General features: G+C 38.0%; 1 protein-coding gene across 2 annotated transcripts in view; it reads right to left on the bottom strand.

The window, feature by feature from the left end:
- Window positions 1-391: 391 nt before the first annotated feature.
- The window catches only part of LOC113063035 (forkhead box protein N3-like), a 31129-nt gene continuing 5460 nt past the window's right edge, over window positions 392-26060 (bottom strand). For both annotated transcript variants that reach the window (XM_026233166.1, XM_026233167.1), the window contains exons 2-6: window positions 17152-17702; window positions 10989-11137; window positions 8450-8508; window positions 5124-5232; window positions 392-4295 (exon numbers count right to left, since the gene is read on the bottom strand). In XM_026233166.1, coding sequence (XP_026088951.1) covers window positions 3803-4295; window positions 5124-5232; window positions 8450-8508; window positions 10989-11137; window positions 17152-17688 — 1347 coding nt within the window. In that variant the 5' untranslated portion in view covers window positions 17689-17702 and the 3' untranslated portion in view covers window positions 392-3802. The remainder of the gene's footprint in view (window positions 4296-5123; window positions 5233-8449; window positions 8509-10988; window positions 11138-17151; window positions 17703-26060) is intronic.

Here is a 26060-nt window from a genome sequence, read left to right as displayed (position 1 = left end):
ACAAAATCACACACATACACACACACACAAACACACACACACGACATCTCATTAACAAAATGGATTCTGTAAAGGTGAGGATATAAAATCTCAGCTCACAAAACGTTATCAAAACGTGCTAATATTCCCATTAGGTTAAAAATATAATTTTTCAATCTTCTTGAGAAATATTTAATGCATTTTTTTTTTCATTTTGCAAATATTATGGGAATGTTACTATGCACAATAATGTTTTGAGAACACTATTAAAGACCAGACAGCTTTGATCAAATAATCTATTAAGATTACTGCAAACATTTGTTCACAACTTTGATAGAACCTTGCTATAATGTTGAATATAATTTTGATAACAACTGAATTACTACAGAAAACAAATAAATTGAAAACAACATTTAAAACTCTGATATTTTTTATTATTGCAACTGGAAGACAATACATTACATAAACATTATTTGAAGTTTCAGGAGAAATATGTGGAAAAGTAACAATATGATGTGACATTTATTCGCATATAGACAGTGTGGTTATTTACATGTATTGATGAAATAGTTTGATCGTGTTCTTTGGCAATATGATTGCACACCAAGGAAATAGACAGCTTTATACTCATACAGCATTGGCATCTGAGTGTATTGAAGATAGACCTGGTCAAATACATATTCATACTGTGCTCTAAAAATCATCCCAGACCACTGGTGGCTTACACAAGTACAAGGACCAAAACATATTTGGCAAAAACAAACAACATCAACAACATTGACAAAACCTTTTTATTATTTCACACTTAATTTCAAAGGCAGTGAGAGTTTTCCAATAAATAATTCATGCATATTTTCTCCCCCTTTTGTCTTACATGGATTTGTATGAATCTTAGCCATTAGGTCAATTAAAAACAAATCATAAAACAAATGGCATATCATGGGACTGGCATAAATTTAAAGCAAAAACAGTATAGCAGCAGCTTATTGTCTATAATAAAGTAGGGCCTTCCCGCCGTACGTCTCTTATTTTACATCGTACTCACACTTACAGTGCTGCTCCATCACTAGACCGAATAGTCCTATTTTAAAAGTGCTCAAATATCGAGCTGAAGCGTTTTCAAATGTTTGACATATCTGTGCTCTTCCCCGCTAGGAACACATAACATTCAGAAGCGATTCATACATAAAGCAGAAGTGGAGTGTAAACATTGCGATCGTTTTTTTGTAGCAAATATATGCATGACCCTGACCGATGTCCAGCAAAACACCGCAGAACATTAAAGGAATAGTTCGCCCAAAAAATGACAATTTGTGGACAACTTGCTCACCCTCAAGCCATCCAAGATGTAGATGAGTTTGTTTGTGCATCAGAAAAGATTTGGGGAAATTTAGCAGTAATCACTTGCTCACCACCATTGGATCCACTTGCAGTGAATGGGTGCCGTCAGAATGAGAGTCCAAACAGCTGATAAAAACACAAGTAATCCACATCACTCCATCTGTGTGTTTGTAAGAAATAAATCCTTCATTACCGGCATTTTCTTTTATATAACCATCAATAATATTGTAAGTCGTCTCATCTGAATCAGGAGGGAAATATACACATCGACCACAGTTTGCAAAATGGTTTAAAGTTGAAATGCCTTAAATGATGAATTAGTTTCATCCAAACAAGCAGCTTTTCACTTCACCATGTATGAATTGATGGACTGGAGTCATGTGGATTACTTGTGCAAATGATGTAATGCTAAATCTTTCTAGGAAACAAGCTCATCTACACTTTATTTTGGGGCGAACTATTGCTTTTAAGGCTACTGTAGGACACCCTCGCACACTTGGACATTCAGATTCACAGATGAAGTTCATGAGGGCTGGAAGCAAAACATAAAGGAAACCGACAAGCCAAGGTCGACTGCTAATAAGGGATTATCCTAAAGCCAATTCTAATTCCTTGTCAAACTATTTCAGTACAATTTATGATATCAATGCTGCAGATTGCACAATGAAAATGACGGAGTATCGGACCGTTACAAATGAACAGGACAGACATCCAAGCACACAAACTAAAGGCAGGCACAACCTTAAAGGGTGTACAGATCGATAGGTCATCCAACACGGATTATTAACAACATTTGAACACTTACATCAATGGATTGAAAACGGACCACGAAACCGAACCCAGGACCACAAAAAAGGCAAAATCAGTTTGACCTGATATTCAATACAAGGCAGATCTGTTCATTAATGTGTTTTCGTGAAGTCTCTTCCTTCGGAAGAGTTGTCTGCCGCAGAAGAGAGATAAAATTTTTTAAAAAAGGAGTAAAGAAAGAAACCTACGCTTGAAGAGACGCCTCTCTCGGTTTTCTCGTAAGAAAATAAGCCATGCCTCATGCTAAATATCTTACATGATCTTTCATTTAGAAAAGGAAATACTTCTTTCTTATGTACAAGCACCCATGCAATATAACTGAAAAACTGGCAAAAACTGCCTTTTGTGGAAAAAAGGGAGTAACTTTTTTACAGGGTTATCCTGACAGGACAAATTGCTTGGATTGTGGTGAAGATTAATAATAATAATAATACAAATGTATAAAAAAAAAACACACAAACATTTTCCAACACAATAGGCCTTTGTGACACATTGCTTTTCCAAAAATGATTAGTTTTAGTGTGCTTCAAATAAGAAATGTTTTAAACCTTTACGTTTGCCATCCACCGGACACAGGCCATTTGAAACAAAACATGTGCTGCTTATTAAATAAATGAGGCCATGACATAATAAAACATGCTAAGTACTTTTTGTGTTCGTTTACACCATTTCAATGTAATAACTCTAAAAAGGTCATGTGGTGCAACCTATAATGAATAAAAAGAATATACTTTCTTTACACTTTAAATACACGTGGTGTGCACGCATCTTAATCATAAAACTGAAATACATTTTTCAAGTTAAAAAGCTTTCCTAATATCACATAGTTGTCAAATTATCGGACTCACACACATAAAGGTCTACAAGAGTTTTGAAATGTCATTTAATGGCAATTCGATTGAGCATTTTTGTTAAAATATTATATCAAATAATGTAAAGTTATTATTACTTTTTAAAAGAAACGATAAAAGGTAATGCCATACAACCTGTGTTGGGGACAGTTGTATCACAATGACATTTTCAAAACTATCAAAATGAATTCAGAAATGAAAAACACGCCCGTCCTAGAAGAGTTGTATTCGACTCATTTTTATATCTGAATTGCATTTTGAATCTCTTTTTTAATAAACCAATAAATCCAGAGCAAGTCAACAGAGCATCATGTCACTGACCCAGATATTCACCGGATGGTTTTTTTTGTAATACAGGTTGGTATCACTATTTTTGAAACTATTATTGGTCTTACCAAGTGTGCATGGATTAGCTGCACGCTCATCGACAGATATCATATCTTTGGCACACTTGAGAGCAGCATATAAAATCTCTCCCATGTGAACTAGAAGGATTGCTACAACGTAATTCTCTTAAATTGTTCGGTAGGCTTGATGAATTAAAAGAGAGAAACATTAATATGTTCTTACACACTCAAATGACCCAAATTCTACTATGGCTTTTTTCCCTCTTCACACACACACACACACATGCACACTTTCGCACACACACACACACACACAAAACAACATGAACATGAGAATCTTTCACCTGGGAAAAATCCAATTTAACAAGGGACAACAGTGATTTTATTTGATATTGCAACAGCTGACTAGAATTCACCTGATATCCTGGAACAGAAGTATTTAGATCTGTGTTAACGGGATTTTCTCGTTCATCGCTAATCACTGGCTTCCTCTTTCACCTCCTTTTTACACGTACGCTGAGTGTTTTTATTCACACCGGTGCGCATTCCGGCCAGGTGGAGCAACGACCCCGCCGCCTCCTTCATCTCCTCGTCTTCCTCCTCTTTGACCAGGAGCTTTTCGGCCCGTCTCTTCTTCAGGGGAAGCATGTCGCCGGGGGTCCGCAGGTGACCTTTGGTCCACAGCAGTCTTCTGTGCTGGAGCAGCTGGGAAGGAGGTGGTGTGGCGTCCAGCGGGAAGTCTTTTTGCTCCTCTTTGACCTCAGTGTGCGTCACCTCCTGACCGGGGCTGTAGGCAGAGAGGGAACCCTGAGTGGAGCAGGAGGACAGCGAGGAAGAAACGTCCCCCTGTGTATTTAGGGACTGCGAGCTGCTGTATGTGTGGTCCTCCTGCTGATCATCGCTGGGTGGAGGAGAGTCACTGCGCAGGCTGTTTTTACCCCGTGTCAGAAAATCGCCCAGGGCTGATCTGTTAATAATATTAAAATATTACAGTTACACAGACGCTATTATCCAATATGACTTGTTATGTCATGGCCGAGGAGCAATTAATGGCTGGTATTATAATTCAAAACTAAATACTAGAAACTACAATCAAATATATATGAATAATATACATTGGAAAATACCGGTAATCATTTGGATATTTGCTAAAGGTTACCTTTAACAGTGATATTCAATTATTAGTGTTTTTAAAGAGTAAATATGAGTGAATATTAGATGACGCCAAATATTAAATTTGAATTTAAATATTTATTTTACATCATTAAATTGTAAATTGTAAGGTTGATGTTAAAAAAATTAATAAAATAAAATATTTTAATGGCATAAAACAAGACAAAATGCAATGTATATATCAACTTTTACAACCGCTTTGGATTTGGGCTTTTTATCATAAGCAAGTAGAAAAAGGAGTCAGTTTATCATTTTTCATCTGTCAGCTCAGCACCATTTATATGAATTAAACAAGTTTGAGACCAGTGTTATTTTAGTATTAGTTATATACTATAGTAGTTTATTAATATTTCTGAATTATTTTTATATTTTCATTGTTACTTTTAGTTTAAGTTTCAAGTGCTTTGGCATTTTATTATTATTTATCTTTAATTCGTATTTGTGTTTTAGTTTTCTTGAGTTTATTTTAATTTTTTAACTTCAGCTTAAATCGGTTCACTTCATTTATTTGCCAACACAACATTTCCAATTTTCACTTTATTTATTTATAATTTTATTTCAGCTTTATTTCAATGACCAAAAAAACACTAACAATAAGAACCCAGATGTAGAAGATCCTAACCTCACGGCTGTTGTCCTCTTGCTCACAGGACTCAAAGGAAGGGGTCTGATAACTGGAAAGAGCCCCTGAGCGGCAACACGTGAGCCATGCTGTATCACTCTCTGTGGAACTGTGAAAAACAGACCCGCAATTACAATTCATGCCATAAAATACACAAAGAAATGACTTCCACTCCTCTCTGGGCTACATTAAATCTCCTAAGGTAATAGGAAAATATCTCTTAAGAAATGCTTAAAGGGGTAGTTCGCCCCAATGATGTCCTTACTAACGTTCTGGACCTTGAACGTGATGGTTCTCTCGCTGTCTATGGAGGGTCAGAAAGCCTTCGGATTTCATCCGAAATATCTTCATTTGTCTTTCAAAGATGAATGAAGATCTTAGGGGTTTGGAACGACATGAGGGGGAGTAATTAATGACAGAATTCTCATTTTTGGGTGAACTATCTCTTTAAAGGAGAACAAGAGACAACAAGCCCTAAAACAGTCGTGCTCAACCGTTTTGATTTCAATCCTCCACACTGTCCAAGACATTACCCTACACATGTGAGCTGAGACATTTCTGCTCTAATGACAAAGCTGCTTGCTTTCATTTCTTTAATAGAGTGGTTCTATTAAAATAATTTATATAATTTATATATTAATAATTAAATTCCTTATTTTTTATTTTTTAACCATTATTAAAATAATTCAACAATAATCCAGTAGTGTGGGGGTGTTTTTAAAGGGTTTTGTGTATTATTATTATTATTTATAATTACATATGAGAATGCATTTTCTCAGCAATTTCTGCCTAAAGCTTAAAAAAAAAAAAAACACATTCATCATAAAATGTCCATGACTACTTAATTTCCATGATTTTCTGAGGTCTAGAAATCACATTTTTACAATTCTCTCAATTTTTCCAAAACTCCACGGAAACGTGGCTAAATGAGGAAATAAGATGTCGTAAGATTGTCATTTTTCCATCTTGTAGCTGCCTTGGAATTGTGCTAAGACCCCCTTATGGATCGATCACAGCTCCCTGCTCTCCTAAAAATAAAGGTTTTTATCATGATGCTGATGAGGAACCATTTTTGGTTCCCCAAATAACCTTCCACTGAAAAGTTCTTAAAATCACTTTTCATTCTTAGTGTGAAGAACATTAATTATCTAAAGAATGTAGAGTCCAACTCCGTTTAACTTAAGGCGGGTGTACACGGTGTGATTTTGGCTGTCGTACGAGTTCGCATGCGATTATTTTCAATCGTGTGGTAATCGCGTATGCTCGTATGGTCGCGGCTCGTATCATTTGCGATGAATTACGAGCCGAGCAGAGTGGCTTACGAGCACTTCCCGACCTCCCAATAATTTTTAAACATGTCTAAAAAGTTTGTGAGCTATCGGTTTGAATTTGTGACATTGGTGCGGTTGAACGAGCCGATTTGTTGATTTATCTGAAGTTGACCAATCACGAAGTAGGAAAACCACAGAAGAAGAAAGACGAAGACGGCAGCGCCTCGGCGAATGTGGACTATTGACCAGGAGGATAAACTCTGACAGGAACAGCGTGCGCTGTATGATGTTTCTAGTAACGTGGACCATGCTTTTTAGAACTCTCTCTCTCTCTCTCTCTCTCTCACACACACACACGTAGTTTACGGGGACTCTCAATAGACGTAACGGTATTCTATACTGTATATCCCCATACACTACCTCTATCCATCACGGAAAATGCATGTTTAAAATTTCATATAGTATTTTTTAAAGCCATTCGGTTTACGAGTTCAAAGGAATTGTCCTCACAAACCATGTTTACATTGTAATACCCATTTCACATATTTATAAACCATATACAAGAACACACACACAGGGTAACCAAACGTCCCGGTTTCCTATTACTGAAAAATAACCTGTATATATTTTATATGCAGTTATGAGAGAGGGAGAGCAGTTATATTAGGCGTGTTCAACTTGAAGCAGCGCTGCACAGAATGATCACCTGTATGACATCAAAGTACAGCGAGAGCGATTCGAATGCATTGGATCTGTGTGCTCTCTTATGGCTCTCGCGGTACTTTAATGTCATACAGTGATCATTCTGTGCAGCGCTGCTTCAAGTTGAACGCGTCTATCAACTTCGTGCGATTGCTTCTGGAATTCGCAGGTTGTAAAATCGTGTCGGTTATCATCTCGTCCGTACGATTTTCAGATAAACTCACTCGTGCCGTGTGCGTGGACATACGATCTTCCGACCATCCGAATTCGCACCGTGTACGCCCGCCTTTAAAAGACTGAGGTTGAGAACCACTGCCCTAAAATATCTGACCACCTTACAGGAAACTATTACCCCTTGTTTTCTTCAAACAAGGCTATATTTAATTCACTGCTGAAGCTATCCGTTTTACGGCAGGCAAAACAGCGATTCTCCAGCTAACCCCCTCACTGTGAGCACGTTTTGTGTAAACTATTGCTTTAAGAGACACGGCAAAAGGACACTAGACAGCCTTCACAGTCGTCCAGCCACTCACGAACTGTAAGCACTACGACTCTGGCTGGTAGCAAGCTTAAGTGAAGCGGCCTTGAGCTAAGACTGTCCAGTCCAGCACTTGACACACATACACTCGGAGCTCTTTGCTTTTATGTAGACCTCCATCAAGACATTCACATCACTCAAACGTCAATAGCCCTGCTCAGACACTTTCCACAAGCAGCTCTGCCTCCATTATTCCATTATCAAGAGCAGACGAGAAGGAGAGAGGAGCCACTACAGACAGATAATGTATCCATTTCCTTCCACTGAACTGCTCGCGCTGGAGTGGAAGGAGAGCGCCCTGATTGGAATCGAATGGACATTTAAACGGCCGGGACACCCACAGGGAGAGAAAGAGAGAGAGAGACAAACAGATGGACTGAGAGAGAGAGATGAAAGAGCAGTTGTGGGAAATGAAAGAATCAGTGATAAAAAAAAAACAAATGAGTGATTCCCAAGATATTACAAAGGTAATCTGTAGGCGCACAGCAGCTATTTCTGCGATAAAGAGGGTTTTTTATAAATCAAAATCAAGGATCTCTAGCAAAGTACATGAAATCACTTCTGACAGGCACAGTTTAGACAGTTCCTATTAAAACTGGAAGCTTTGGAGACACTGAAGACTGTAGTAATGTGCTGAAAATTTCAGCTTTAAAATTACAGGAATAAATTGCATTTTAAAATAGAAACCTTATGTAAAAATATATTAGAGGAATACACTAGCATATAGATGGTTTCAAAGCCAATAAAGGCACTAAAACCCAAAAAACTGTTTCTATAATGGAATATGGAGAAACGACAAAAAACAGGGCTTTTACCTTGTAAGAGCACTCCACCATTCTTTCTGAAGAGTGGACTTCCTGGCCATAGTGGAGGACTGAAGAACATATACACAGAGCGAGAATGTTAGAGCGGAAATCCAGATACTGTGAAAAGCATTGAGTGATAAAATCGCATAATGAAAAACACTTTTGTATAATCAACTTCTGAAATCCTATTCAAAGTCAGATAAAAGCAGGGGAGGAAAATCTAAATATATATATGAGATATGATGGTGTGGAATGCAAACTGGAGACTAACTGAACAAGTACAGACTTTCGGGCGAGGTTTGGAAATCCCATTATTTACCATGATTACTCGTTAAAGACCGCACAAAGCAATGGATCCAAATGGCTTGTACTTCCAATAACAGTCCATATTATCCTTTAACTTAGATCGACTCGCTCCTTCAGTCCCGAAATCAGATCCTGGCTCAAACTCATTGGACCATGGGCATCACTTTTTTAAGTGATAGGATCAGTTGAGGGTGTTGGGGTTCACAGACAGGTAGTCTAACATCACATATATCTTATCTCATTACCCCACTGTCGACCCTGGGGTTTTGTAGGTCTGATATGATCAGCAAATTAATAATAAGCTCAAATTTAATTAGTTATAAAAATCTTTTTGTTGAGTGTGAGTGGTTCTTATTGCAGTTCCAATGGACAGATTAAAGCAATAGGTATTAAATATCAATTTCAACAACCATACAGTAATTAAAGCATTGCCACTCATACACATTAAATTCAGCATAAAATGGAAATTTACCCAATCGATTTTCTAAATGCACGCTATTGGTCTTATTTTGAATAATCCATGCACAGGTTTAATTATATATATATATATATATATATATATATATATATATATATATATATATATATATATATATATATATATATATATATATATATATATATATTAGGGGTGTAACAGTACGCAAAAATCACGGTTCGGTACGTACCTCGGTTTTAAAGTCACGGTTCGGTTAATTTTCGGTACAGTAAGGGAAAGAAATGCAAACAATAAACTGCAGGTTGTTTATTATTTTTTTTTAACAATTTGTCAATACTGTTGACGGTGTCCTTTATCAGTAGGCTTTATATTTATGCTCAACATGAAGTATAAATATTGTATTGTACGTGTTGAATACATGTACCGTTACACCCCTAATACACCCCTATATATGTAGTTCTCCACAATATGGAGAAAGGATCTGTCACTATATGTTACATCGTAACTTTTATTAAATCAACTTTCTAAACTAGCCTGGACCATCCAAAGTCCACCTAAAAACATTTAAGCTATCAATCCACCTATGCCAACAAACACTTTAGTTGTGGCCTTAGATTTTTAAGTATAATCAACTTGGTTGTATAAGTCATTTCAACTTAAATTACATTAAACTGACTAAAAAATGTAATAAAAAAAAAAAACAAGCTGAAATTAATTATTTTGATGAGTTAACCTAAAACCTTAAGCTGTGAAAACTTACTGATAATAGCATTTATAAGAGCAACAGAGAATACGTTTGGAGTATCAGGTTTGAACAATGTCGACTTTTTTGGCTCCAAGACTGCAATTGGTTAAAAAAGGCACTTCTTTTTTTTAAAAAAAGGACAAAAATTCTTTCTAAAAAGCTTTGGGTTTGTAAACAGAACAACTGTTTAATTGACTGTAAGTGACCTTCATTTCCTAAAAGAGAACTGGAGACCGCAAACTACTGAGAGGAGTTCCTTCATCCCACAAGAGGAAGTAGAGAAACAAATCAGGGAGAAAAGCAAGAAGCCAGGCTCCCGACATCTTCTGTTGCTATGGAGTTTAGTGTTGCTAACCTATATTGTATTTCTTAGCACTAACTGTCGGTCCTATCTCTGTTATTTTTTTCTTCTTTTGCCAGACAAATAGCTTTGTGCTACTGTTCCACCTGTCTTATGCATGTGTTGCCATGGAGGTACTGTGGTCGTCACAGCAACAGCAGAGAAGAAACAACCCAGGAAGGGCAAGCGTGTGCCATTTCTTCACATCCCACAGATTCCCCAAAGGACCATGTCCAGTGGCTGACAGGGTGTTCACGAATGAGTGAGGAACTGACCCAAAACCCTCACACACTGGATCAATGCGTTCTTCACAGGAAGATCATAAGAGAGTCCACCAAAGAAAGGCTTATCTACGATCTCTGCTCCGTTCGTTCTTCTTATCTTTCTCTGTCTTAAAGGCAGAGCAGATTTGTTTAATCCAAGACTCTTTTACTGGCAAAATTATTCATAGCATAGTGAAGTTAACGTCCTCTCAGTCACATTTTGTTATTCAACACCAAGACAAGGTTTTGTGCACATGCTCTCTCTTTCAGAAATGGAAAAGGCTGGACTATGATTTTCAGGGTCACACAAAATGGAAAGTGTGAATCAAAGTACCAGGAGAAAACAACCCGATGAAGAGGAAAAAAAGCAATAACTGGTAGGTGCGGAAGAAAAGAAAAGAGAGGAAAAAGTAAAAGAAATGGACGGCTAAAAAAGTGAGAAATTCAGGCGTTACCTGTGGTATTGCTGAGGAGAGGCAGATGGGGAGGTAGAAGGTTTTGGAAGCCGAGGGGAATACGGATGATATGGAGTCTTCTTTAGTGCCTGAATCAGATTGTGTCTGTAGTCAGGATCAATAGACCAGAGTGAACCCTTTCCTATACTCTAAAATACAGAAAAGACAAATTACTGTCATTTTACATCTTCAATCATTCAGCATCTTTATTAAGATTAATAATATTGTGAGGTTCTGTGCAGCAAAAGTGGGCGACTTGGACCCTCCAGATCCACTTTCCAGCATAGTTTAGTTGCAACTCTAATCAAACACACCTAGGCAAGCCAATCAAACTCTTTAGGATAACTAGAAAGCTATAGGCAGGTGAGTTTGATCTGGATTGGAGCTAATGTTCACCCCCTAGGGTGAAGTGGACTTTAAGGGCCAGAGTTGCCAAGCCCTTCTGTAAAAACACAATAAATTGGGGGTTCATCCAGGATAGGAACCAGGGACCTCACAGAGCCAAAGAAAGAATCATACCTCTAAACCAGAATTTAGTTCCTGGAGGGCCACTGTCCCGCAGAGTTTAGCTACAACCCTAATCACACACACCTAAACCTAGACCTTCAGGATTATTAAAAACTTATAGGCAGGTATTTTGGAGCTGGTTGGAGCCACATTCTACAGGACACTGCCCTTCCAGGACCGGAGTCTGACAGATGTGCTCTAAACCAGTGGATCTCAACCATGTTCCTTGAGCCCCCCCAACAGCACACTGAATACCTCTCCTTTGTCTGACACACCAATTTCAGGTCTTGGAGCCACTACTAATGAGCTGATGTTCTGAATCAGGTGTGTTTGATTAAGGAGACATGTAAAATGTGCAGTGTTAGGGATCCAAGAAAGTGGTAGAAAACCACTGCTCTAAACCAAGGGTATTCAACCACTGCTTCTCAAGGGCTAACATGCTGCTGAGTTTAGCTCCAACCCTAATCAAACACACCTGAACCAGTTAATCAAGGGACTCAGGGTCACATGAATATAACAAGTACCTGAAGTCTGCAGAAAGGTATCCCTTCACTATCAGAATTGGCAACCCCTGCTCTAAACCACAGGTATTATAGACGGTTTCAACGGCATCAACATAAACAAACGTTAATGCGCGTGAGCGCTTTTGTGGACCTAACTTCCGGTAGACTCCAAATAGAATCAATAACAACAGCCAAGTCCCTCTAGAGTAGATATTTTTTGATAACAAACAAAATGTGTTTTCTGTGTGGATCAGGCGGACTTGATGAAAATGCAAATTCATTCTTTGCCAGCAGGAGATGTTTTAAAGCATAGACATAAAGTGCGAGAAATAGAGGTTTCCCCAGTAACAGCTGTTAACGAAGCAGAGCTGGTACGCTCACACGCTGCTTTATCAGGCATATAACATGCAAGCCCTCCTTCAGAAATACAGCGATATAAAAACAACTGTGCCTCGTTTTGATATTTAAACATAAATGTAAGGAATTATTATTATTATTAAACGTGCAGTACGTTACGTAATGTTACGTTACTCGTGTTTATTTAACGAAGCCTTTTTGAAAAATCGATCAGTTTTAAAATTGTGGCGAGTCTCCAAAAATAAATAAATGTATGGGAAACACATCCCGCAGCACAACCACCTGAGCCCAACTTCAGTCTACTCATCACCTTGCCTTTAACTGCGTTTGTAGATGGCACTGCAGCCAGACTGATATACACAACACAGACCGGAAGTTAACTTAGGTCCAGGCGCGTGCGCCCGATGAAACCGTCTATATGTCAGTGTTAACCTGATGTATAAAAGCCCTCATGGTTGGCTTGCTCTGTGTTGGGGGCAATCGTGGCCTAATGGTTAGGGAGTTGGACTTTTAACCCAAACCCAAAGGTCACAGGGATAATAGGTGGGGGGAGTGAATGTACAGCACTCTCTTCCACTCTCAATACCACTACCTGTGGCGAGACCCTTGAGCAAGCCACCAAAACCCCAACTGCTCCCCGGGCACTGGCCACTGCTCCGGGTGGGTGTTTGTTCACTCCTCACAGCTGTGTGTGCGTGCACTTGGATGGGTTAAATGCGAAGCACATATTCCAAGCATGAGACACAATACTTGGCTACACTTTCACTTAATCCAGGACCCACAGCACAGTCTCTCTTCTCTGACACACTCACTTCAGTTCACAAAGCTATTTCCTATCTGAAACGTGTTATTTAATAAGAGAGACAAACAAAATTGTAAACAGCCTCTCTAAACGCAGACAAACTGGGGTCTCGTCCAGGATAGGAACACGGGACCTCAAGCAGCCCTAGAAAGAATCACACCTCTAAATCAGGGCTTTTCAGACTTATGTCTGCAGGACACCGGCCCTCCAGCACTGGTGTTAAAGAGCCCTACTCTAAACGTAGATTAGCCTGATGTTCTCAAGAACCTTCAAAGTAATGGCATGTATTTTGAAATAAATTGTACATTATCTAAGAGTACATATTTGCGAAGTATTGAGGAAACAGAAAAGCGGGGTGGAGGATTAGACCTAGCACTCGCGACCCTTGTTGTCTAGTGAACACAGAGACACCTTTAAAACCGCCTCAACAGGCAGCACTGACATATATTGTTAGATCAAAGGAGCCGTTCTCCACCTAATTAAGCTGTCTGCCCTCCATCAGGGGCTTCCAGAGCCACGTTTCACTTTACCAAAAAAACACAACTCACACAAGGCATGGAATTCAACTCGTGCGGCTTTGATCTCGGCTCTCGTATTAAGGACAAAAATAAGTGAGACGGGATGATGAAAGCACTCTGATATTATGGTAGTTACAGAGCAGTCGCTATAGTAATGATCCACAGTGTTTACTGACACACCACACAAGGCAATTAAGGGAAAGGTTTGATTAGACGTGCCGACAAACTAGCAATTGCCAAATGGTTGGGGGAAGCAACTTTATTTCACATTTCTGTGTGTGTTTGTTTATATTTCTGTATATGTGTGTTTCGTACTGCTAGAGGAGCCATTGGCCCAGTGTGCCATCTCCACCCGGGGTGCACGGTAATTAAAATACACTCCCCATGACTTCATTCATAACTTCCCCACCAGTCTCCCATCTGCCCTCAATTAGCTATCAACACGACTGCAAAACAACCTCACAGACTGATGTGCATCATTCACCGGCTCCGGTACGGCATCCGGGTACGGCTCCGGCTCACCTGCCTGCCAGAACCGCACGACCCTTCTCTGCAGGAGTCAGAGGAGGAGCAGACATGCACCTGCGGTTTCGCTGGTCTCCAAGGCAACAAGTAGAAGAGAGGGACGGCTGGCTGTCTGGTTTGGCACGAATATCTCAGTCTACATGGAGACAATTAGCACAGACCTAGTGCTAATCTTTCCAAACCGTAGTGAATGAGGAAAGCAGATTTCTGTCAAGAGAAGGTTTCTACTCTTGGCTTATAAAATATACACACGTTTTCATGGATGTTAAAGGGGTCATATCATGGAAAACTGGATTTTCCACCATTTTTGGAAATGAAGCCAAAATGATGGTTTATTTGGAAATCTTCATGGTTCCATTGACACAACCTCATTTATATATGACACCTAACATATATTAATGCTTATTCAGTATTTAGGTTGTCCCAGATTACTGCTAGTGTGAAGTACAACTGCACAAAGAGAGGGGTCAAGCATCTCCATCTACGGTGATTCAAAATTTGCTATGCATTGTTACAAAATAGAAAAAAGCAAATCATTAATTAAATGAAAGCAGATGTTTTTGCCAATATCTTTAAAAGTATATAACAGACAGTCACCCCTTCAAGGGTTTGGGACTGTGTACATTATTTTTGTGCCATCAGCCAAACAGTGTTCTTCTCACAACACAGTTTTGCAGCTTCGGCGTGTTTAGCCACATGGCTTTTTACGGCTCACGTGATTGGCTCAAAAAATCCTGGATGAAGAATGAGTTTCCATGAGCCCGTTTCTGGAGGGTCAAGTGCCAACTAAACTAACACGATTGGGAACGTTTACAAAATGTTTTTTCCATGTATGATAGACACCCTTGGGTTAGTAATTATAACATTTACATATAGAATAATTAAAAGGTACAGAAACAAAAAGCAGGATGCTTTAAAAGTGTCAAACAGAGGGTAAAAACAGTCATGTTAAATTAAATTTTGGCTTAAGCAACTTTGACTAACATTGCAAGTGGACTTAAAATAGTGTTGACTAGTGTAAAATATGATTCCCTCTGAAACACAAGACACACACTGTGTTGCATTTGATTAGAACTCAAGCACAATTCAATTGGAGTGGAGCGCAGAGACATTTGATATCATTGGCTGGAACTTTGAAGACTGAGGCTTGTGAGAAAGCTGGGACTGATCTGCCACAGCATTCAGTGTCTAAACATCTGCTATTGAGTAACACACTGTGAATCATTACACTTAGTCTGCAGTTAACTCACTAGTTTACCCTTCTCCTTTAAAAACCCTTCTGAGCTGTGTGTGGGGTTGAATTCCATTTTTAAACAAATCAAAAGAGGCTTTTAATGAATTAACTATATTCAGAGGCAAACATATCTTCAGTAGAAAATCTCTGAGATTAGCAAAAAGAAAAAGAAAAATCAGTTCCCTTTTCCAATCAGAGTGGAAAATGAAACTAAATTAAACACATATACATTCAAATGTAATTCAGTTAATTCCCTACATAACACAACCTATATATATATCCTAGCCTATATTGCCTTTATATCACAGTCTTATTAGAAGGGTTGTATAAACACGTCAATTTCAGATTAGTTTGGTCGTCTGCCAGAGATTTACTTGATTTTGTACTCAGTGAAATGTAATACAACTGGTCAAGAAACCTAAAGCTTTACCCACCGAGACAGATCACTGTGCTTCATACCACTTCCCACATTTTACCCACACACACACACACACACACACACACACACACACACACACACAGATCTTCTCACAAACATAGCAACGCAGCCAATCAGTTTTGCTGTTGCTACAGAAACAGCATGCTTTTCATGTCAACTACAGCTCGGTTGTTATGGGAATACATATACATGGAAAACTCTTTTGGTCGTAGTTAAGAACCAAATGACAGGATGATGGCTTAGACAGGTACAAACACACTCTTATGCACACACACACACATAATAATAATGCAAACACACTCTGCCAGAGCAAATGGTGTGATTTGTTAATCTTTTCATCTGTTTTGATGTCAGCAGATGATTTGATCAATTACTGCCATATATAAACAAAGAGCATGATTGCATTTTGATTATAGTCACGCATTGATTACTGTTGTACTATATTGTGATTATAATCATGGACTTGTTTACATGTCCACAGCCCACATTCATAAAATCTCTTAAAAACAAACCATAATATAATAGGCCTCTGTTGAATAAGCTGGCACTTAGAACTAATCTGTCATAAACTCAGTTTGGACTTTGATTTAAGGTTAATACTGCTTTGATAGGTTGCTCATTTGTTCAGTCCTATTTATTAATTTATTTAAAAAAATGCTAAAAACAATTCATAAATACAGAGAATTTTTTTTTTTTGGTGGGAGACAATGTAAACAATGTAATGTAAAAAAATAAGAACACAATTATTAAGTAGTTGGACGTAAACTCTTAATATAAAAAAAAGATAAAATAATAAATAAATAATAGATAAAAATATTTGAACAAAACTGCTTTACTGCTATTAAGATTTTAAAAACCTTTGAAAACAAACTTAAAAAAAAATATATATATATATATTTATTTAAAAACTTTCTTGGAATTCATTTTGATTATATATTCAATGTGCATAAGCATTATTAACATCATACAACTTGACATTTTCAAAATAATTAAATTGGAACATTTACTGAAGTTGGTATAAAAGTTTGTACAAAACCAGCGTGAGTACGAATAATAGATTGTTGTAAAGTTGTAAATAATAATAATAGTTTTTTTTTTTCATTATAAGCCCAAAAGACTGCAACTGAATAGGAAAAGCGTTCAAGAACATGTGAACGCCTCTGGGTAAAAAGTTTTTAAAAGCCATCAGGATGATAAACTATTACGGGAAAATCCCTCAGGAAGATGAAAGTGTGCGTTCTAATAAAACAACTGCATGTGTTAGATCACAAGCCTCACCTGACTGCGATCCTTATCCACCTTTTTGAAGCATTTGTTTAGCGACAGATTATGACGCACTGAGTTCTTCCAGCCAGTGGGGGCGCTAGCGAAGTAGGGGAAGTGCTCCAGTATCCAGCCGTAGATGTCTTTGACAGGAAGTCGCTTGGAGGGAGCGTCCTCTATTGCCATGAAGATGAGGCAGCTGAAGGAGTAGGGCGGTTTGCGGCTGGGCCCCGTGGACAGGTGGTACGGTGGCTCGCTGGGCTCAGGGGAGGACGACGGCGAGGAGGAGGGCTCGCGGCCTCCGTTAGCGTCCTGCAGGGGGCTGACGCTGCGCAGGCCCGAGTGACCCAGACTGGTCAGGAGATCCGTGCTCTCGTGCAGCCAGCTGAGGCTGGTCAGCTCCTCGTCCTCGGCCCGGCTGAGGGAGGCAGACAGGGCCAGAGAGAGGTCAGCTGCCTCGGTGTCCTGGTAGAGCTGACTCAGACCCCGTGCCACGCTCCCGCTGCTGGGGCCCTCCGCCTTCTTCCCTGGGGGCATGACCACTGGACCCATGCAGCCCTCGGCTCCTGCAGAGACACAAGACAACACTCTGTGAAGGGGCTGCTAGATTTCATCAGGAAAACATTTAAAACGCTTGATTGGAGCTTTTATACAAGTTGAATCTGTTTGCATCTGTGGACAAGCAGTTCACACGCGATTTCCGATTTCGGTCACACTTTATTTAAGGGTCCAGTTCTCTCTATTAACTAACCATTAACTATGACTTTTGCCTCAATTAACTCCTTATTTGCTGCTTATTAATAGTTTATAAGATAGTTGTTAAGTTTAGGGTATTGGGTAGGATTATGGATGTCATAAGTTTATAAAAACTAATAAACAGCTAATATGTTAATAATAGACATGCTAATAAGCAACTAGTTATTAGTGTGAATTGGACCCTATACTAAAGTGTTACCGCGATTTCTGTAATAAAAACTGTGATGGCATTTAAAAAAGCTTGTTTATAGGTCCGCACAATTTGGGATTATACATCAATATGACTTATGATTAAGTTTATTGAATAAAAACTATTAAACAATATAAGAAATTACAACAGATATTTAAGAAAATAATATAATTATAATAATCTAAATTATTTAAAATGATTGAAAACTGCATTTAAAAAGGGTCCCGTGATTTATATTGATTTTATATAAAATGTTAAAAATAGTTAAAAAAAAAATATTTAAATTGTAATTACATTGTTCAAAAGTAACAAAAATTGTAATTTCACTGTAAATGAGTATTTAAACTATTTAAGAAAAATAGAATTATAATAATTATTCTTATTACATAAAATATAAAAATAAGAAATTATAATTGTAATATTTCTAATTAAACTTTGATTTCACTAATACTTTCTCAAAACTGTATAATAATATAAATATAATAATTTTAATTGTATTTAATAATTTAAATGACATTTAAGAAAAATATAATACATTTTTTTAACTAAAATATTAATGTATGTATGAATGTATGTATAATTAGAATATTTCACTCTAAAATAAATAATAGCATTTCATAATAATATTAATAATATTTTACAGTATAAATGTAAAATTACAATACTAATAAGTATAGAAATCTTAATTACTTTCTTTTCAATTAAATCCTCAAGCTGGCAGGAACCTGCAAGGAGACCTTTAATCTCTTCTTTTTTTTTTCTTTTTTTTTTTTTTTACAATAGTTTATAAGGAGCTTCTCATTACAAGTTTGTGAAGCTTTTACACTTGAATCAAGTCACTCTTAGACACAGAAAACACCCGACCATCAGCGGCTTGTGTTTAAAGGAACACTGAAAAATGCAGCACGTATATATTTAATTAATCAAAACACAGCCTTTGCCATTTAATAATTACACAAAGCCATATCATAATTTCAGATTTATAAAAACATAAATAAAACTCCAGTAAACATACGCTTAGAAAAAGTTTGTCTGGTTTGTGTATTTTGTAGGATCAACAAACACACGAGGCTTAAATCACTGCGTGTTCAGTTAATCTCTTATATTTGTAGATGTTCGTTCCCATGAAACAAATGTGTACTCTGTGAACTAGAGAGAAATGAGACTGAAAAATCAGCGTGAGAACGGGAATCCACTTCCAGATTTCAGAGGTGAGATCAGCAAAGAGGAAAGAGACGACAGAGTTGAGATTTTAAAAATGCAGTTCATTCAAGCTTAATCTATGCCAAATATATGTAAATGTTGTGTTCCACACAAGAAAGATATGATATGGGCTCCGAAATTAAATGAGGGTGAGTAAACAATAATAAAGTTTAGGAGTTATACATAATGCTTTATAAAGGTTATAATAAATAATGTGTTATGTATATTCTATGAATACCTCGATTAAATAGAAGCCAAAGATAAAACTTTAAGTGAACTTGATCCAATCATTCAGAAATTATTAAAGAAGAAAATCAAGTTCAGAACCGTGGAAAACCAAAAGATTCATAGCCACGAGTCAAATGGGAACAACGATAAGGCAACTTTCTGTTTCAGAGTAAAAAATAAAACAGATCATCGTGAATGATCAGCAAATGTGCAGCTTAAAGCCACATTATGAGCTATAAAGTCATTATGAGAAATAGGAATTGCACTTATAAAGTCGCAATTATGAGAAACAAAGTTACGGGAAATAAAGTCACATCCGTGGGATATAAGGTCACAATTGTGAGACATAAAAAATGTGTCTTAATTTTCCCATAATTATGAGAAGTTGTGAAATGTAAAGCCACAATCATATTTCTATGTTAGAAATGATGCTAACTTTTTACAAGGGAAAATCTGATGGACCGTTCTCTTGCAGCAGTCTCTGTGTGTGTGTGTGTGTGTGTGTGTGAAGTTTCTTGGGGGTAAGGTTAGCAGGAGGCTGGATTTTAGAGGAAGTAATCCTGATGCTATCTGAAGATGCATAAAATCTAAAGCTGAACTTCTCTCACACTGCCCAAGTCACAGTAGGAAATCCAGTTAGTCTCTCCCTACAGCATTCCCCATCACTTTTAACTCTCTCTCTGACACCCATGCCAACATGTACCCACACACAATTAGACACATGCCGTACATGCATGTGAAGCGACGTGCCCCCCCCGATAACACGATTCAGTCAGTCAATAACAGCACATGCTCCTTGGAAAATGCACAGTCACGCCTCAGGGCTGCTTCTGACACTCGCGCGCACATGTCAAAGCAGCAGCTCTCTTCACTCGCTCTGATTGACAGCTGACGGCTTGCTCTGCACGGCTAATCCAGCGTCTGTATCCACAGCAAACACAGCCAGAACATTACCCATCCTCCCAATCTGGAGCAGAGACTCCTGAGGTCAGGCGAGGCACGGCTGCGCTTATGAGGAGGATCGTTCAAATGTAGAACATCACGAGCGAGGAAAACAAACTTCTTTACAACCATCGTCATTCAGCTTAAACTAGCGAAGACCGGCCTAGGGTTTCTTCCAGCGGGGATATAACAAAACATTTGTGAACGTAGCGGACTGACACTTCATAGGGTTGAATGTTAAATTTGTTCTCTAGGAACATATCAACGCATATATATATATATATATATACACCTAATACGCAGTTTTGCTCTTTGTGTATTGATGGCGGCGCTGCCACAAAACATTGCATCTGACAGAAAAGGGCCAGCTAATTTTACTGTTGCTATGACAACGAACTACTCGAACAGGGTACCGTTGGGGCTGCCAGTGAACTTTCCTTACGCTCAAGAATCAATTACATTTTACCATTTACAAACAGAAAGTTTGAAACCAGTTGTGACAAACGACCAAAGAGATCTGGAAACTGTGAACATCAGCTCGGCCGACGACACATTAGTGACTCAAATCTAACAGACACGACGCTCAGAACTAAAGAAACTTAAACTCTTTTACAGAGAGCTCAGCCGTGCTGCATTAGACAGCTTTACAACAAATGTACAAAAAGTACCATGGTATTATTATTATTATGATGCTCTTTGATATATATTGGATAACTATGTATATACTACTGAATATGGATATTATAACCTTGGATTAAATTGAAATCCAATTGAATTTGTTCAGTTAAGCTTTCACCTATGTAAAAGCTCATCTAATTATATAGGGATAACTGCAAATTAAACAAAGGCTTTCTTTATTTAGTTTTATTTTACTTCACAAATGGGACAAGGGCCATAACACTGATCAAAAAAAGATGGAAGACTGTAAGATGCTGCAACTAGCATTATACATGATATCAAATAGTTGAAACCGTTGAAATTTCATGATTCATCAATTTCGATATCAAAAAAAAAAAAAAAAAGATACATGGAACAGACCTACATGAAAACATAAGAAATACGACCTAAATTGTATGATATGCATGTTATTTTTATATATTAAAAATGTATTCACAGTGTAAATTTAATGTAGATTTATTAAAGTTACAAAATTACAAAAGTGATTAAGTCAAGAGGAGTGAGAGATTTTCTTTCTTCTGTTGTTTGATTAACATTAATTACACAGACAGCAGCAGGTTTATTAGGATGCTGTCACTTTAAGACTACATGAACAGATCTAATTTACTGACACATACAATTTCTCTCAACAGTTTAAATTCACTTAAGACATGAATTACTCGCACGCTGAGTGAGAAGGGGGTGTGTCTGCGTGGGTTTTAGGTGTGTGTTTTCAAACCGTCTCTAAGATGGTGTGAGGATATACCTAAATATTCACTGTTTACTGCACTTTAAAAATGTTAAAATCACTTGTTGTAAAACTACATCACTTCAAATGAAATGCATTCAAATGACAATCTTTTGTGACGCCGCAGCATGGAAACATCACGCGAGCGTAACTGCGATTGAGACGCTAGTCCAGAACCTCTACCAGTTTATCCTGTTTACCGATATATAAACAAATATATAAATAAAAACAAAACGAAAGGCAAAACAAAACAATAAAAGCAAAGAAAGAAAAACATCAAAGTGGTGATTTACCAAACGAAGGGGACAAGAGACTTTCCCTATAAATAAAAAGCACCATGAGACATAAAAATTCTTTGTTTAATGCATTGCAGATGGCAAATAATATGCCATTAATCGCAGCGGTTTTCTCACGAGTTGAGTCAAAACAAGCAAAAGCAAACATCTCAACGGACCAGAGTTCATTCAAAATATTTAAAACCTGCTAAACAAATCCTTCACAAACACCAACAATAAAGCGCATTCGCATAACCCTGGGGTTGCATCTCGCTTATGAGATTTCAGTTCTGGTGCGTAGGGTACAAATAATAGACCTTTGTCTCCATATCAACACCAGCACTGAAAGACATGGGAGACTCCCCTCCTTTCCAGCTCTGAAAAAAACCCAGACTTGTTTAGTTTCCATTTCCTCAGTTCCCATGACAACAGTGTCAGGGCACACCAGGGCATGTACATACGGCCAACCAATCAGCCAAGCCGTGCGCTGATCAAAGTATACGGTCCATCCTTTCAGCCAGCCACATCAGAAAAGTCCATAAGCAACGACGTCAAGGTGAAGGTTCACCGTCCAAAGGGGCCGGAGCACACAGTCCCTGCGGGGGTCGCAATGCAATAGACTCGGGGCGAGAACTTTCTCCGCTCCGTATGAACTGCTGCGTCCACACAGGCTCTTACCGTCACAGTGCTCATTCGCTTTACTCCCCTGCTCCTGTTCCCTCGCTCCCTTGTCTGATCTGAGCTTAGTGAAGGTGACCCGACCGCTCTCAGCCCGAGGCTCTGCGAGTGAAGTTTGGTGCAGAGAGTAGACCTCAACTCTCAGAAGTCGGGCTTAAAACAGCGCTGGCCCCGGGCCCCTGCATTCACTGGCAGCATGCTAAGAGATGCAGAGGGTCCCCCTACTTCTGACTCGGTTTTTCTCTCGATTACACAGTTTTTGCTTTTGACCTGAACTGTAACTGATTGCAGTAATCGGGAAAGAGCAGGGAGCCAAAAAGACTCCCCTCTATGCTTTTATGTCCAGCGCGACCGTATCTGCACAACACGTAATTTCATCATTATATCAAAGCTTGTGTAGATCACTTCTGTGGAGATACTGCACTGTAGTGAAAAGGGATGAGTCATTCCTGGTAGTGTATTAACCAAATACATGAGGTATATTACTTGGTCGAAATACATTTATATAGAGTAGTACATTATATATATACACATGCTTCTTAGATGTTTTCTTTTTATGATGCCAAAGCTGTATTTGTAAGATCAAAATATAAAAAAAAACAACAGTAATATTATGAAATATGAATAATATATTATAAAAATGCAATTTATTCCTTTGATGCAAAGCTAAATTTTCAGCATCAATGTCACATGATTCTTTGAAAATCATTTGAATTTGCCGATTTGCTGCTTAATAAACAATCATTATCGTTTTCTGTTGTTGTGCTGCTTAATGTTTTTGTACAAACTGGGATTTCTTTTTTAGGATTCTTTGATGGAAATTAAATTAAATAAAAAAATTTCTAAAACAAAAAAAATTAAATGTTAAAATTAAATTAAACACCAAACTTTTTAAGATTTTTAAATATTATTACATAAATATATACGTTAAAATAAAATACCAAATAAATCCCTTGGAACAACATATATAAAAATATTACTAGTCAAAAAAAAAAATAATTAAAATTCAAACACAGTTACTATTTTGACCTGTCACTCATTTTGTGGGAAAAATTAATGTTGACATCTATAGACCAATATTGCTAGTGTTTAAAAGTTAAATCGTGAAGCTTTTATTTTGGTTAAAGCTAAATAAATTATTCAGCAAAAACAGCAAATTGTCTAATCTGTTATTTTGATGTGTGTACTTTTTTAGATGGTCAGACTTCCATCTAATTTACTACATTTGCACGATTATGACAAGAATTGAAAGACTGTATGCGGTGCACAGACAAGTGACCGCTTTAAACTAGTCTTCTGATAACACATAATAAACTCCACTTTGGAAACAGTGCAATAACTGTATATTTTTATTGTTTATTTCCAGTGCTCTACAACTGCCGCATACTTCTCCCGTAAGTTCATTACAGTTCATTTTTAGAAACTGAGGCTCATGTGGAAATGATTTTCAGCAGTAAACATCAGAAGGCCCCAGATGCTGTCGATAAGAGTTGTTATTAAACCTAAAATAGTCCCTTAAAAGATTCACCACACAAAAAAGGTCACTGAAAGGACACTCAAATGTCCATTTATTCAAGTCTTAAAAGTGTTACATAACCTTCTCACTCCAAGCTTGAGGTTTTGAGTTGAGGTGGTTGGAAAACACAAACAGCCGGTGTTTAAAGACATAACCAGAAAGACTTCGTCCCGGTGGCATCAACACTTCACTTAAGTTCGTTTTTGAAGCAACCCAGCATTGCTACCCAACTCTTTCCTGGCTCTTGACCATCAAAAGCGGGAAGAAAAAAGAGCATCCTCTAGTCATTAGCAGCATTTCAAAGTCAACGCGTCCTCCAGCGTATGCTGCTTGACAGGTCCTGCCAGGGTAATGTGACTGAGGGATGATGGTACCACGATTAGACAGAAGCTCAAGGGAGAAGCCATGCATCCACGGATCTGAGCACAAAGGACAGGAGGAGGAGTGGAAGAGGAAGATGAGAAGGTCCAGCAGCAGATACATATTCATCAAACGTGCCCTTTGTGATCTGTCAAACTCCAGACACCACACACTTCTGCAGCTCATCAAACTCGGCCGCTTTCACCCCTGTTCAAACAATCCTGTTCGCATCCTCCAGCAGTTTCAGTCCACTTCTTAGTCCACTGGACCACCATCTACACTGGCCGGGGAGTGGACTTTATTATTTTTTTTAAACTACAACAAAAATGAATCAGAAATTAAATGTATGGTGTCAAAACAGTCATGGTGCGATGCTGATTTTGATGCACAACCTTGTAAGCATGTCACACGTGGAGCAGTGATGTTTCGAATAGGGCTGTCACCGTTAAGAAGTTCCCCTGCGGTTATTATGGGTGGCTCAATAACGCGATATGCGGTATTACCACAGTTTTTTTTTTTTACATACCTAATTTATCCTGATTTTGCTGCATACAAAGCTCTATCGTTGAGTTATGTAGCATTTATCATTGCTTTTTTAACTGACAGAGAGACATGTTTTAAAACATTTTTGTCTATTGTTAAACGCCAAACAGCAACAAGAACATGCGTTTTCAATATTTTATTTTTTAAAGAAACCAAAGAGTTCACATGTATTACACATGTATTTGCACATGACTTTGGACAGCAGCGGAAATCTAGACTGATTATGGCGCCACCACTGGCCCACCAGGACAGTGGATTCACGTTGGAGTCGATGCGCTCCTCATGCAGATAGCATGTGAGCTCGTTATCTGCTCACGCTCTCTTGGGTATGGGCACTGACGCGGAGGTTGTCCGTGACTTCAGCAGGCATGCCTGTTACTTTCACGGCTGTATTTTACAGATTTCGCAAAGGCCGGCCTATTTAAAACAAACGAAGCGCCATAAAGCTACAACGGCTTGCAAGAAAATTACAATCGTAACCATATTGTATCATTAATTTAATGAAATGCACAGAGACAAATTGAAAAAAACAAGAAGAAAAAACTGAACACTGCGGTTTCTATCTTTCCTCTGCGGTTTGCTTGTCAATATCGCGGTATTACAATATTGCGGTTATAGCGACAGCCCTAGTTTTGAATGCCAAATGGTTAGAAATTTGCATGCTTTTCACTATATTCACAATATAAAAGCACTATTTTAACGCCGCCAGTATTTTTATTAAAAATATTTTAAGTATTTTCACTGTTTATTAATATTTGAAAATCAAAGTCATGTGGTGGGACCAAGAGGAAACTGCATCATAGAGACGTGTCAAGTGTATCATTAATT

Source organism: Carassius auratus, chromosome 45, assembly GCF_003368295.1.
Source record: "Carassius auratus strain Wakin chromosome 45, ASM336829v1, whole genome shotgun sequence".
NCBI lineage: Eukaryota > Metazoa > Chordata > Actinopteri > Cypriniformes > Cyprinidae > Carassius > Carassius auratus.
The sequence above is the reverse complement of the archived record's forward strand: the minus strand, read 5'-3'. Positions and strand labels throughout refer to the sequence as shown.